This window comes from Conger conger, chromosome 5, assembly GCF_963514075.1.
Source record: "Conger conger chromosome 5, fConCon1.1, whole genome shotgun sequence".
Lineage (NCBI taxonomy): Eukaryota > Metazoa > Chordata > Actinopteri > Anguilliformes > Congridae > Conger > Conger conger.
In genome coordinates this window covers 59,406,623-59,419,930 of record NC_083764.1, presented here as the reverse complement: position 1 = coordinate 59,419,930, position 13,308 = coordinate 59,406,623, and the positions used below count along the sequence as shown (strand labels likewise).

General features: G+C 44.8%; 1 protein-coding gene across 3 annotated transcripts; it reads left to right on the top strand.

Annotated features, from left to right (window-relative positions):
* The first annotated feature begins 440 nt into the window (after nt 1-440).
* On the top strand, nt 441-12,449 carry LOC133127942 (nexilin-like). 3 transcript variants are annotated; one of them, XM_061241080.1, is made up of 13 exons: nt 443-784; nt 2,809-2,896; nt 3,466-3,657; nt 4,748-4,829; nt 4,953-5,101; nt 6,522-6,722; nt 7,125-7,301; nt 7,404-7,880; nt 8,229-8,423; nt 9,206-9,427; nt 9,798-9,983; nt 10,075-10,423; nt 10,538-12,449. In XM_061241080.1, exons 2-13 carry the CDS (start codon nt 2,870-2,872, stop codon nt 10,549-10,551), a joined length of 2,271 nt encoding a protein of 756 aa, XP_061097064.1. In that variant the 5' UTR covers nt 443-784; nt 2,809-2,869; the 3' UTR covers nt 10,552-12,449. The 3 variants fall into 3 exon arrangements, with proteins under 3 accessions (XP_061097063.1, XP_061097065.1, XP_061097064.1); XM_061241079.1 differs by lacking the exon at nt 10,538-12,449 and having other exon boundaries at nt 441-784; nt 10,075-10,443; XM_061241081.1 differs by lacking the exons at nt 3,466-3,657; nt 10,538-12,449 and having other exon boundaries at nt 441-784; nt 10,075-10,443.
* The last annotated feature ends 859 nt before the right edge of the window (nt 12,450-13,308 follow it).

The following is a 13,308-nucleotide window of genomic DNA, read 5'->3' as shown; positions in this document are numbered from 1 at the left end:
AGGGGTAAAGCATTTGGGCCCAGTGACCCGATGGATTCCAACTGTACTCTTAGGCCCTGCCAGAATCATCACAGCAATTATCTGTTGCGATTTGGAGAGGACCATAAATTACTCTAAAATTAAATATAATCTCTGAATCCTGTTCCTCTTCTTGTTGGAACGACTTTGTACCAGAGTCCTGAAAGGAAGGGTTTCAAAAACAAAAAGTTACTCGCAGGTTTTACAAGGGGAAACTGAAGAGCTACATTTGGTCTTGGCGATTTACCAATATTTCACAGGATTCCAATGAAAACCTGTCAAAATAGAGGCATAAATGGGAAGACGGTTAGAATGAAGTGCCTAAGTGTCACTAATGTAGCCTACCGAGACAGCTAGTGGCGACACTCCAAAAAGCGGTCACACATTATTGCTGTCCGTTAAGTGTAACGTTTTGAATGAGCCGAACGTGAGCACTTGTGTCGGGTCTCGTGGACGTTTTTATGGCTTCAGTGGGGGCAGAGGAGTCGGGACAGACAGGAAAAGCTCGCGTGCGTGTGTGTGTGTGTTGGAACAGCTGAGACAGGAGCTGGAATGCGGTAGATAGGGAGCGCAGTGGGACATTTATGGAAACCCCGTCCGAGGAGATGCGATTCTCTCTCAGGACATTAAGCGCATGTACAGAGAAGGGAGTGCACGCGTCTGCGAGTTTCAGTCACCCTCGGATTAGCGTCTATTTAGTTTCACTGGATTGTACTACTTAACCGAGGATTTTATTTTAAAAGTTGGGAGATAGAGCAAACTGAAGGTAACTCACGTTTTCTTTATCATTCCGTTATGGTCATGCCGAACAGTTCATGAATTTTGTTTCTCTTTTCACGTTCGTGATGAATTAACGTTACATTAAACTATTACATAGTCTACATAGTCTGATTTCAATAGCCCACAAAATTTGAGGCTCCAAGGACTTAAATGTTTCCAGGTTCTCTACGGGACTTGGGCAAAAAAAAGCTTCGATTTATCAACTACTCGAGCAGAACAAATCAACTTTAATGTCACCGTATAATTCTGTCGGAGAAAAGATACTGCAGCCTTCGTTGTGAAATAATACTTTTATCTATTCAGGCCCGTGATTTTTGAATACCAAAACAATTACCACCGTTTTCAGCCCTTACAGGAAATATTAACTTGTGTTATATTGCATTGTGTGTATGTATTTCGCCTAGTATATGTAATATACTAATGTAGACTATGTCGTTCATTAAGGCTAATATTGGTCCTATATCTAGAGTAGCCTAAAAAAGTTCCCCGTCGGTTTCAGAGTTAACTATTGGCTGTTTATTTTCAGCTGTTGGCTTCATTTAGAAAGTGACTGAGAGGCCTCTTGAGATTACCGCAAATCATTCTGGCGGTGAGGTGGAAATAACTGTCGTATTTCAGTCCAGTAATATCCAATAAGCAGGGTCCTTGTGGCCTCTCATTTAAAACGATTAATTACTTACATCTTTAATTAGGTGACAATTTACATTTTGTGTTTGTTTGTTGTTTATTTGATTCATCATCTTTCTTAACTGGCAACAATAACTATCGGCGTGGTAGGTGACTTATGTTTGATGCTAGAAATGACGCACTTGTTGTGGCATGCGACGAATAGGCTACCACAGAAAAAAGATGAAGCGGATAACATAGTTCAAATATTGCTCATGGAACTAAAAGGCCGCGATCCAATCAACTGGATGTACATGTCAATCAAAAATGGTGCTTGAACAGGAGTGACTCATGTGAGAAACAAGTCTCTTGTCGGTGCAGCTGTTGTGCTGACCGCCAGTGTCCATGCGCCCGTCCTTCGCCACCGCGTTCTGTGAGCATTGGTACGTACTACGCGGAGACCCGCGAATAACTGGTATCCCCAGTGTAACAGCGGACAGAGTAACTTACGTTTGCTCTACAAGAGGCGTAAACTCACGCTACAATATTGTTTTTAGACAATAGGCATGTAACTATAGCCTACTAGAATTATTCTAGTCCATGGTTCTTGTACCGTTTAAGATAGATATATTACTGAAGAATCATGTTTTAGGAAATGAGGTAAATCCTACACATTATGTCCAAGAATCATCTGTAATGGTCACCATCTGGCTCGAATAAAATCGGTGAGTTCAGTGCCCACTAAAACATGAAACATAAAACAGGCCATGCTTCGTTTAGTAGACAGTGCAAGAACAACAAATCTTAGTATGGGTACTTATTCAAGGACAGATTTAGTTGGGGCAAGAGCCTCTGGCCTTTGGGGGGAAAAAAGGGAAAAACAGCCATGAGTGCCCATCAAGCAATGTGATGAGGACCTTGTGTTGAAGCCGGTACATAAACACTACAGGTACCGTAGGTAACCAAGCTAAATGAAAACATCCAGTGTTCAACTTGTGATTTATTTACCTGTGAATGGCCACAACTCTTTCCTGCCAAAGTAATAGAAAAGAAATATATATAGTTGTCCAAATTATTTTTTTCCATGGAGTTAATGTAGTTTCCATGGACAGTAAAGAACATAACATGGTTTTTTTTCCAGTCTGGCAATGGGATCAGTCCAACTGTTTGCTGTTCAGCAGTTTAAAAAACAATTTGTCAATTTCAACATAAAAAGAATGTTTTTCCACAAAGTGGACCAACAAAACGGTTGAGGGAAAAAAGTTTATAACTAGGAGCACAGAGCACAGATTACAAAACAGTGCTTTAGTTACTAGAGATGCAGGCATGTATTATCTGCTGAATGAGATGGTTGCGAGAACATAGATCATCATGCCTGATGACACAAATTAACTCTCCATGTAGGTTCCCTCCAAGGTGAAGCTCACAGACAGATCCCAGGGCCAAGTTTCAGAGAGGAGTAACTATGGCTGACGTGGCAGAAAAGCAAGAGGTAAGGCCCACAAATCCCTTCTGACACTTCAGAATAGCACTCGCGCTCAGTTCAACTTCTCCCTTCACTTAAATTCTCAATATTTGTTCTCCTCCGATCCCTTATATGCTTCAATTTAAATTCTAATTCAAATTCCGAGAGTTCATGAATTAGGCTTACTTGCTTCATGATCAGTTTTGATGGCTAGCAGGGAAACTTGTATGAACTGTAGCAGAAGAATACACGTATTAAATCTGGTTAAGTCGGATACATATGGAATATTGTGGCAGTCTTAAACAAGTCTGCAAATTGGACAGTGCATAGAGTCACTGTTATCTTCACTGCTGTTCCAATATGGCTGTCAGTAGTCTGTAGATGGATACACTGTAGTAATGGCGTATTTGCTGAAGCATTTTTATGCTCGGAATATTTGCATATAAAGTGTATGCATGGTATTCTGTGGGCGCAGAGTTGAATGGCTTTGAAAGTAAACCGTTAGGTGCGCAATCCTTCCCTTTACATCCTTTTCTGTCTTCTTTCTTCTCTCCTTTCCCCACAATTACCCGTGGCCTGCCCCCTCCCCAAAAAAGATCCTTCTTTCCGCTTCCAAGCCGGTGGCGAGGAGCTACGTGCCCAAGCTCGGCAACGGGGACGTCAATAATAAATTCGAAGCCATGCAGAAGGCCAGGGAGGAGCGTAGTAAGAGGCGGAGTCAAGAGGAGCATCAGAGGAGGAAGGAACAGTACGTTAGAGAGAGAGAGCGGAACCGGAAGAAACAGCAGGTCAATGACGACCACGCCCCCCCTACCCGTGTCCTGCATGGCGTGGACCCCCCCCTCGCAGAGATCATGAAATGTTGACAGAACCTGTGTGGCATGCTGGGGAATTCAGCACAGTGCTTATCTCCTTATAGACGTAATGAGTGTTCATTTCCCCCAGGGTTAACAGACTACTTGATCCCCAGCATTTGTAGATAAAATACCACACTAACCCAATTATTTGTTCTTCTTACAATGACACTGTGGCCAAGAAGCAAGTTATATTGAACCTAGCACAACGCATTGTGTCAAATCTTAAATCAAAGGGGGGAGATGCTTTGTTCTCATCACCTGAACAACTGTGTGCATTGCATAGTGCCTCAGCCACTAAGATTCCTTTGGCTCCTTAATTTTCCTAAATTAATTTTACACATTTTATTCATGAGCCACTACTCCAGCCAGAGCAGCATGGTGTGGCTCTGGGGAGCACCGTTGCCTCACAACAAGAAGGTCCCAGGTTTGAATCCCGGGTCTTTCTGTGTGGAGTGTGCATGTTTGCCTCAGGTTTCCGTGGAGAAACTCTACTTTCCTCCCACAGTCCAAAGACGTGAGATTAGCCTTATTAGGAGTGTCTAAATTGGCGTGTGTGCCCTCCAATGGATTGGTGACGTGTCCAAGGTCCAAGGTGTATTTCTGCCTCTTGTCCAATCCATGCTTGGATAGGCTATAGCCGGTCGTGACCCTCACCATGGATGGATGGAAAGGATAGGGCGGCCTGTAGCGTAGTGGTTAAGGTAAACGACTGGGACCCGCAATGTTGGTGGTTCTAATCCCGTTGTAGCCACAATATGATCCGCACATATTGAGCAAGGCCCTAAACCCTGCATTGCTGCAGGGGAGGATTGTCTCCTGCTTAGTCAAAAAAAAATCAACTGTAAGTCGCTCTGGATAAGAGCGTCTGCCAAATGCCATTAATGTAATGTAATGGAAGGAAACATGAGCCAACCTGGAGCACCGGTCTTCAACCAGGATTAGCCTGCTGGAACTAACATGGTCCCAGAGAAACTTAGATGATCCAAGTACTCACCTGTAAACACCGTCTGTCCCTCTGCAGATAAAGGAACTCCTTGACTCAAGTGATGAAGAAGACGAAAAAAAAACCAAGCCCGAAAAACTGTACGTCCCCAAGATTACAGGTAGAGTGAAAAAAAAAAAAAAAAAAAAGGCTTGCAGGTGGGATGAGTGGGGGTGGAGGCGGCAGAAACACCTCTTGGCAGTTTAAGAGCAGCATCATTCAGAGGCTGCAATGTGTTTAACAGGCAGCGTGAAGGGAAAATTTGCCGAGATGGAGAAACAACGGCAAGAGGTGGAGCGGAAGAGAACTGAGGAGGAGCGGAAGAGGCGCCTCACCCAAGACGCTCTGGAGAAGACCAAGATCCAAAGGGAGCTGGCAAAGAAGGCGGGACAGGTGAGTCGCCCGTCACCCACCCAAAAATAAAACTAGCACACAAACTGCCGCGCACAGACTAGGCGTGACGTCTACCTTCTGGCGGACTTTACGCCTCAGCACCTGTAATTCATTCATTCATCCCCCGCTGTCGGGAAGAGTCATTTCGGAATGCGGCCCGATTCCTCGTAGTAGGTGCAGACGGGCCCAGGTCCAGCAACAGATTGGAGGAGGAGGCCCGGGCAGCACTGCTGCACGTCTGTGGATGAAAACTGGGCCCGGTTCCATCCCACACTTCCTTCCCGAGCCCCTGTGCTCCAGTAAACCACGAGGACGCTGCGAGCAGCCGGCAGAGGACATATGCTAAGTTAATTTGTTTAACTCTGCGGAGGCCCATCGTCTGCGTCGCACTCATCGAGAGTACTGTGTGCTGACTGCCTTCCCTCCTTTTAAAAAGGCTCCCAGACAATGGTTGCTCTTGGAGAGGAGCCAAACATGAATTCTCACTCTCATTACAAACTGCGTCTGGCAAAAGAAGACTCTTTCTTTTTTTGCTGCTTATCCCAATGCTGCCATACGAAGCAAAAAGATGAACCAGCAGTCATCGGTCATAATTATCAAATAAAGTTGTAGCAATTGGGTCACTCAAATAATATCTCTGCTGCTACTTGAATTTGATTTCATTTATAGAACCCCAGATTCATGAATCACCATTAGTTAAAGAGTTGTCAGTTAATTTAACATCTGCTGCCAGAAGTAGTTAGTCTTGTGTTCCACCATTCAATACCAAAATGAATGTAAAAAAATGTCTGATTAAATGTCAAATTACTTTCATTCACAAGATGGATGACAAAAGGACAACCGGAAATAGCCCAGACACAAACACTTTGTAACAGCACATGGTCAATTACTGCACACTAATTCAGACATTTTTAACAATTAGCTCACAGGCATGATGACAGGTGATAAAAAGCAGATCAGGGCTGAAATCAAAACCTTACTGTGACTGCTAGCCCTAAGGGCTGATACCCAGCTTATCAGCATTGCGCTGATTAATTACATTGAACGGGCTGCTACAGCACAGCTTGTGACCTGCACTGTAAAAAGAAGCAGTGGCTTGATTGTACAAGCTTCCTCAGACAAGTATGCTAATTTGTGATCTGTTGAGGTAGCAAATTGGGAGATGTTTTAGCATATTTAGCACTCTGTTTAATCCAATGACATGTTACATACAAAAAAGGGCACTGCAGAGCAGTCTGGTCTTTTCAGACAATGTAGTTCATATAGACACGGCACTGGAAGGCACGCTAATTCACTGATTAAATCCCACGCTCTTGTCCAAGGCTGTCAAACTCATCGCTTCTACGCACATTCATTCATATAGTACCTCAATGTGGAGAGGCCCTATTGAACCTTAAAGCATTTGGTTTGAAACCAACAGGATGGAGACGATGGCCTACTTATGGAAGTGGCACCTGCGAAGCCATCCACAGCTCCGGGTAAGATCAAGATTAACTTTGAGGACCTGGGCAAGGCCCGGGAGGACGAGGAGAGGAAGAGAACGGTGGAGGAGAAGCAACAGCGTTACGAGGAACACAAGCGCTCCCTCAGAGAAGCAAAGCGCTGCTCCATGATTTCACTGGTAAGGACAGACACAGGCTTCCGGAGGCCTGCATTTTCACTTTGTAATGCATTTGTGCATCCCTCCAACAGATTCAGACGTCATTGCATTATATGGGAGTCATATACAGTGCAAAAAAAAATATTGTATTTAATCAGAAACTTCAATGGCTGGACACCGGTTTGTTGTAAAAATGGATTAAATAGATTTAATCCATTTAATCAATTTTTACAACAAACCGGTGTCAACCAGCAGCAGATGGGTTCTGCTCAAGGTTTCTTCCGGTTAGCCAGGGAGTTTTTCCTTGCCACTGTTGCCCTTGGTGTACTCCTGGGGGGGGCCGGTTCTATGTAAAGTCCCTTTGTTAAATGCGCGATACAAATAAAAAATTGACTTTGAAAAACTACTGCTCACTGTCCCAAGGACGATGAGGAGCCCCAGCAGAAGGAGAAGGAGCAGGTGACGCCAGGGAAGCTGAAGCTGACATTCGAGGAGCTGGAGAAGCAACGGCAGGAGCAGCAGAGACAGCAGGCCGAGGAGGAGGCCCGCCAACGGCTCGAGGAGGAGAAGAGAGCCTTTGAGGAGGCCAGGCTGGAGATGGTAACCTCACCGCACCCTCACAAGCCTCTGACCCGTCACTTGCCGTTCCTTTCACACTGACACCGTGTGCAGGGTCGCCACTAATGTGAACCGTCATTTCAGGGGGCCTTGGACGATGACGAAGAAGACGCCTCGCCCGCAAAGGAAGAGGTCAGACCCGGGAAGCTAAAGCTGAGCTTTGAGGAGCTGGAGAGGCAGAGGTTAGAAGGGGAACGCAAGAGGGTGGAGCAGGAGGCCAGGAGGCGCATCGCAGAAGAGAGGAGAGCATTCGCCAAGGCCAAGAAAGGCGTAGCCAGCAACGGGCTTCCAGGCAGCCAGAACCAGGCGGGGAGGTCCGGGGAATCGGAGGGCGACGGCTCGGAGAACCAGCACGATGCCCCGTTGCAGATAGTGGACGAGGACGAGGACATCCTGGCGACCACGATGAGCGCGGAGAGCGACCGGCCGGGGAAGCTGAGCGTCAGCTTTGAGGAGATGGAGCGGCAGAGACAGGCGGAAGAGCAACGGGCGGTGGAAGAGGAGGCAAAGCAGCGTCTGGAGGAAGAGAAGAGGCTGTTTGCCGAAGCACGAAAGAGCATGGTAGGCTGTGAAAAAAAAAAAAAAAAAAAAATTGGAAAAGTTCACACTAAAAAGGGCCATCCGAAATGCAGGAGAAAAGGCACGGCTCTCCCATCTCTTTCTCTTTGTATATCATGCATCCGGGTATTATTTGAGCTTGCCAACAAAAAGACAGAAAAGCAATCCCACCCCCTCCCAATTTCTTTGAGTACAATGTAAGGTGAAAATGTAAGGTGCCTGTACGAAAACCTAGACACATAAACCAATGTCGTATGTATATGTAGGCAGCCTGTATGTTACAGTACATAGTATCCTGGTCAGGTTTTACAGCTGGAATGCAATGTAAACACCGCCTGATTCCACGGGCAGGTCAACGAGGAGGAGGAGGAGCTGGCGGCGTGTGATTCGCTGGAGGCACTGGCCCCCGGGAAGTTGGAAATCAACTTCGAGGAGCTGCTCAAACAGCGGGAGGAGGCGGAAAGGAGACGCACGGAGGAGGAGCGCCGGCAGAAGATGGAACAGGAGAAGCAGGAGTTCGAGCAGCAGCGACAAGAGATGGGAGTGGTGAGTGAAATTTAGCAAGCCCGCTCTCGGTTGAAGTGTGACCGTTAAAATTATTTTGAAGCAAACTCTTGAATAGTTGTTATTGGAAGAAGCTGTACAGCCAAGTATTCATACCAAAGTAGAGCTCAAATATTTCAACCAAAATAGTCTAAACAGATTTTGAATTTAATTGGGCCCCTTTCAAAATGTCCCTACACTTGAATTTAATTTGTTTATAACCCTGTGGCTTCAGCCTGGTATTTCTGTATAAAGCCATTATTTGCTCCATGGTGCCACCTAGTGAATCCACATCTGTGTAAAATATATTTTCCACTTGTGAGCCAAAAATGTGACAAGAGGAAAAACAAAACCCATTTGTTCTTATGGATTCCATCAAAGGTACAACAAGTAAGATTTGTGTGTTAAAACATTGTTACAAGACAATTGTAAATCCCTTCTGATCATTGAAAAATGGCTCACTGACATGTTGACTCACCCTCTGCCTGTGTTTGTAGTCCTTAAATTCTGGTTTCAAAATATGCAGTTGACGGGCCGGCACTCTGTACCAAAACATGATATAGCTGTACAGAAATTCAAGCTCATTGGTTGAAATTGGTTGTAACTGCCACAGCCAATGGCGTTTCAACGTCAGCACGTTCACGGCGAAGGGGTGGGATAAACAGCGTTGTGGTTTGAGCGCGTTTGTTGCTGCAATTCCTCTCTTGAACGTTAGAAGTCCGAAATGACCTATTGTACCATTAACATTTATAAAAATGTTAACATTTCCTGTCCTTCGGAAACAGGATGAAATCAACGAAAGCTCTAAAGCGGTGAGTACGGAGTACAAGGAACTGAACAAGCTGAAGAGGACCGGCTCCATACAAGCGAAGAACCTGAAATCGAAGTTTGAGAACATTTCACAACTCACCGAAGAAGAGATATCGAAGAAAGTTGAAGAGGAGAGGGCGCGGAGAAAGGCCATGGACCTCGAGATCAAAGAACGGGAAGCGGAGAGATTCCAGGAGGTACGATCGATCTTTTCTTGCGATTCACAGGGAACGGGGTTTTTAAAAGTAAGGCTTTGTTCCATCATACAGTCAAAATGGTTCCTTAAGTCTGCAGACCTATTGCTGATACTTTGCAGCGGGGTGCCTTTGCAGTGGTGTCATTTATAGATTTTCGAGTAAGATCTCAAAGAGGTGCGGGATTTGTAAGAATTGCAGTTATTGATCTGTGGATTCTACATTGTAAGATGTAAAAATGCTTTTTATTCTGCAGCAGAATATATTCACATCCGTTTCCAACCACTCCTTTCATAGCCTATAAACCCTGGCAGCATTAAGCAGTAGGTTTTGGTTTCCAGAACAACTAATCTGCCGTTTCGCTTACTTAAAGGATGAGGAGGAGGGCGGGAAGGAGGCGAGATCTGAGGAAGCTTCGTCTACGCAGAAGGTGGACATGCGGGCGCGTTTTGAACAGATGGCGAAGGCCAGACTGGAGGAGGAGAGGAAGAGGATAGAGGAGCAGAAAATGCTGAGGATGCAGTTTGAACAGCAAGAAATCGACGCAGCGCTGCAAAAAGTAAACCTCTACTCAGCTCCGTCAATCCTAGGACACCCCATATGTACAATGAAAAAAAACTCCAAACCTTCTTTTTTTGTGTTTGTTTCAGAAAATGGAAGACGAAGGAGGAAGCGTCATCAGCGACTCCATGGTTTACGAAGACGACCACGAAGGATCCGGGGCTCCGTCGTTTAAGAAGGCCCTCAAGAACCAGTCCGTCGTCGACTCGGAACCCGTGCGGTTCACCGTCAAAATCATGGCAGAGCCCAAGCCAGAAGTGACCTGGTGGTTTGAGGGTGAAATGCTTGAAGACTGCGAGGACTACCAGTACATTGAGAGGGGAGAGACATACTGCCTTTACCTGCCAGAGACCTTTCCGGAAGACGAGGGGGAGTACATGTGCAAGGCTGTCAACAGCAGAGGCACGGCGGCCAGTACCTGCCTTCTTAAAGTAGAAAGTAAGCAACAATCCCTCTAACTTCCCCGTTTCCATAACCTGACCTGCCGTCTCCTCACCGCTTGGCCCTCGTTTCTGCATCTGTAAAAACCTTTTCTTCCCTTTCCTCTTCTAGCTGACGACTACTGATGGCCTTCACTGGAACTTTCCCTGTCCCTCCCTCCTGTCTTTTCCTCTCCCGTCTCCATTTCTCATGGTGCGGCAAGAAGAACCACACAATTTTAGCACAATTTCATCCAGCGGATAAACATATTCAGGATAAAAATACATTGTTTACAGATTGGTTGTAATCAAGAGCTCCACTAGCCAGTCCAAAAGTGGTGAATGCTCAGACATACTAAGTGCCAAGCCCAATCGACTAATCTTAATTGTTTTCAAAATGATATCTGATACTGTCATTATGATCACTCGACCCAATGAGAATTTTACTTTTTGCTTTTACCATTCCCTATTTTTCCCCTGCATTTTCTGTTTGTTGCTTTAGATACCTTCCTTCAATCTACTGCCTTTAGAATGTATTTCAATAAAATAACTTTCTTGGAATCCGTTGCCTTTATTCCATTAGCCTTGTATGACTTGTATTTAACAAATGAGCTTGTAATCAGCATTAAAGGACCTGGACAAAACCAATAAATGCAACCGAACACTTCTGTGGAAGAATTGTAGCCCACTTTAGCCCAAAATTGCTTTCATTCAGACCAATAGGTAGGCTTTCAAGCGCGAGCTGGTCGTTTCAGGTCCTGCCACAACACTCTGTTGTGTTGAAGTCAGGAATTTGACCAGGCCACTCCAATACCCGGTCCCAATTCTCCCCAATGTATTAACACTCAGTTTTGAATGTTTGAGAGAGCGACCGCCTTGATGGTCCCAATACTGAGCGAGCCAAATTTCAGTGAGGGGGGGGTAGTCCCAGTTTATCCCTCCGACTCTCCCTCAACAATGAGGAAACTAAAGTGCTGGCCCAGCAGGCATTGTGTTGCTTAATGCTGTTACAAGAGTCGTTTAACCACATTAAAATGTAATGTGACTGCAATGTCATACCTTTTCAAAGGACAATCATCATGGCCGTCGCAGTATGGTTAGCAAACCAGACTCGTCTCAAGTGATGCTCATTTCATCGATTAAAGTGTACCGACGACAATCTGTATGGTATTCATTTGGAGTGTAAATGTGTGACTGTTCAAAGCAGCTGTTTAATGACATTTTGAGTGTTGGTGATTTAATTCATTCTTTGTAAATTCTGATTTTGGTCGTCAGAGCAGACAAAGTGCATCCCACACCTGCTTTTTTTTTTTTTTTTTTTTTTTAAATGCTCCTCATCACCTCAATGTTTGTCCTGACGAGCGGGTTGGTGCCTTGCATGGCAGCCAATCACCGTTGGCGGGCCAGGGTATGTGTGAATGGGTGAATGAGAAGCATCAATTGTACAGTGCTTTGGATACAGGCGCTACATAAATGCCAGCCATTTACCATTCATTTTTGCAACCTTTTGCAATCTTTTTGGCAGCGGCATTAACCTTCTCGCTCTCGCATGAAACCCCATTTTTACCCAGTTTCTGACTTATTGTGGAGTTCTGAACACTAACCATAGCTAGAGGCTAGAGGCCTGCAGGTCCTTGGATGTTCTTCTGGGATCTTTTGCGACTGCCTGGATGAGCAGTGACCGAGCCTATGGAGTAGCTTCAGCAAGCCGCCCACTCTCGGGTTAGAATTATTAGTGTTCACCTTAGGCTCTTACAACTTTTTTTCTTCACTACTTGAAATTTCTGGAAGTACCTTTGATCACCGCCGTATGATTATAGAAACCGTGGTGACGACTTCACACTGATGCTAGTGTTCAAGTGAGGTTGAGAATCGACAGGAACGACTGGCTGCAATCAAGAACTGCTGTGTTCAATCAGCTGAATCTAATTGTCAATAAAAATGTGGTTAACTTGGTTGAGCAATTAAGGGGCAAATTTTCAATTTTTTTTTTTTTTTTACATTGGTGTTCTAAAACCTTCTCATTAAATAAACAATTAAATGGGTTGCGTTTTGCTTTGAGTAATATTACATTTCATCGAAAGATCGGAAACCATTCAGTGACAAATATGCAAGAGGAAATCAGGACGGGGGCAAATACTTTCACAGCACATGGTGTCAATGGGCGTGCAAATCTGATGCAAGCACGAATTGCGCCAAAATCTGCATGACAGACAAACTCGAGTTTAGAGAAGCACCAAAGAATTTGAGAAGCACCAAATTAGCATCCTCATATCCACACATTTGACAATGTATTCGATAAATGTCTTAATTTGATTAATAATAAAAATCTGTATGAAGAGTATGTGCAATGAAAATTGGCAGATTTACACATGGGAAATTGCCAAAGTGGCGTTAAGAAACTGGCCGGTTCCTCTTCAAGCAACCATAACACTTGACTGTTTAAATGGTCATGAAAACCACCTAACCACAGAAATGCATTCACTTTGCTGTTCCATGTACTTTGTTCTGTAATCAATCTACGTCAAGGGTGCACAGCAAGGGCCGATCCGTTTCAGGATTTTGTGGTAACCTCCGCTCTCAATTATGTCATTCGCTCAATCGTGTCTAAATCTCATATGTATATAAGCACCAGCTACAGTCACAGAGTGCAGGTATATCCTAAAGATTTTACTGTGATCCAGTACAGCAGTAAACCGGTGTGTAACAAAAATTAAGGCAATTGCTCACAACAAAAAATAAATAAAAATAAAAACCGCACGTAGATCGGCCCTGCGCCCCCCCCCCCCCCTAGCCTACATAGTGGACCGTAGACGCAGTTCAGTCACACTTGATACCACAACCAGCCACGGTGGCAGTCTTCTCTACGGAAGCACCCATTCCTAAGTGTTTGTGGGTCAATCA

Coding starts and splice junctions, on each gene's coding strand:
- LOC133127942 (XM_061241079.1), top strand. CDS start 2,870: ATGGCTGACGTGGCAGAAAAGCAAGAG. Junction 2,897..3,465: donor ACGTGGCAGAAAAGCAAGAG/GTAAGGCCCACA, acceptor TCCCCAAAAAAG/ATCCTTCTTTCCGCTTCCAA. Junction 9,984..10,074: donor TCGACGCAGCGCTGCAAAAA/GTAAACCTCTAC, acceptor TGTTTGTTTCAG/AAAATGGAAGACGAAGGAGG.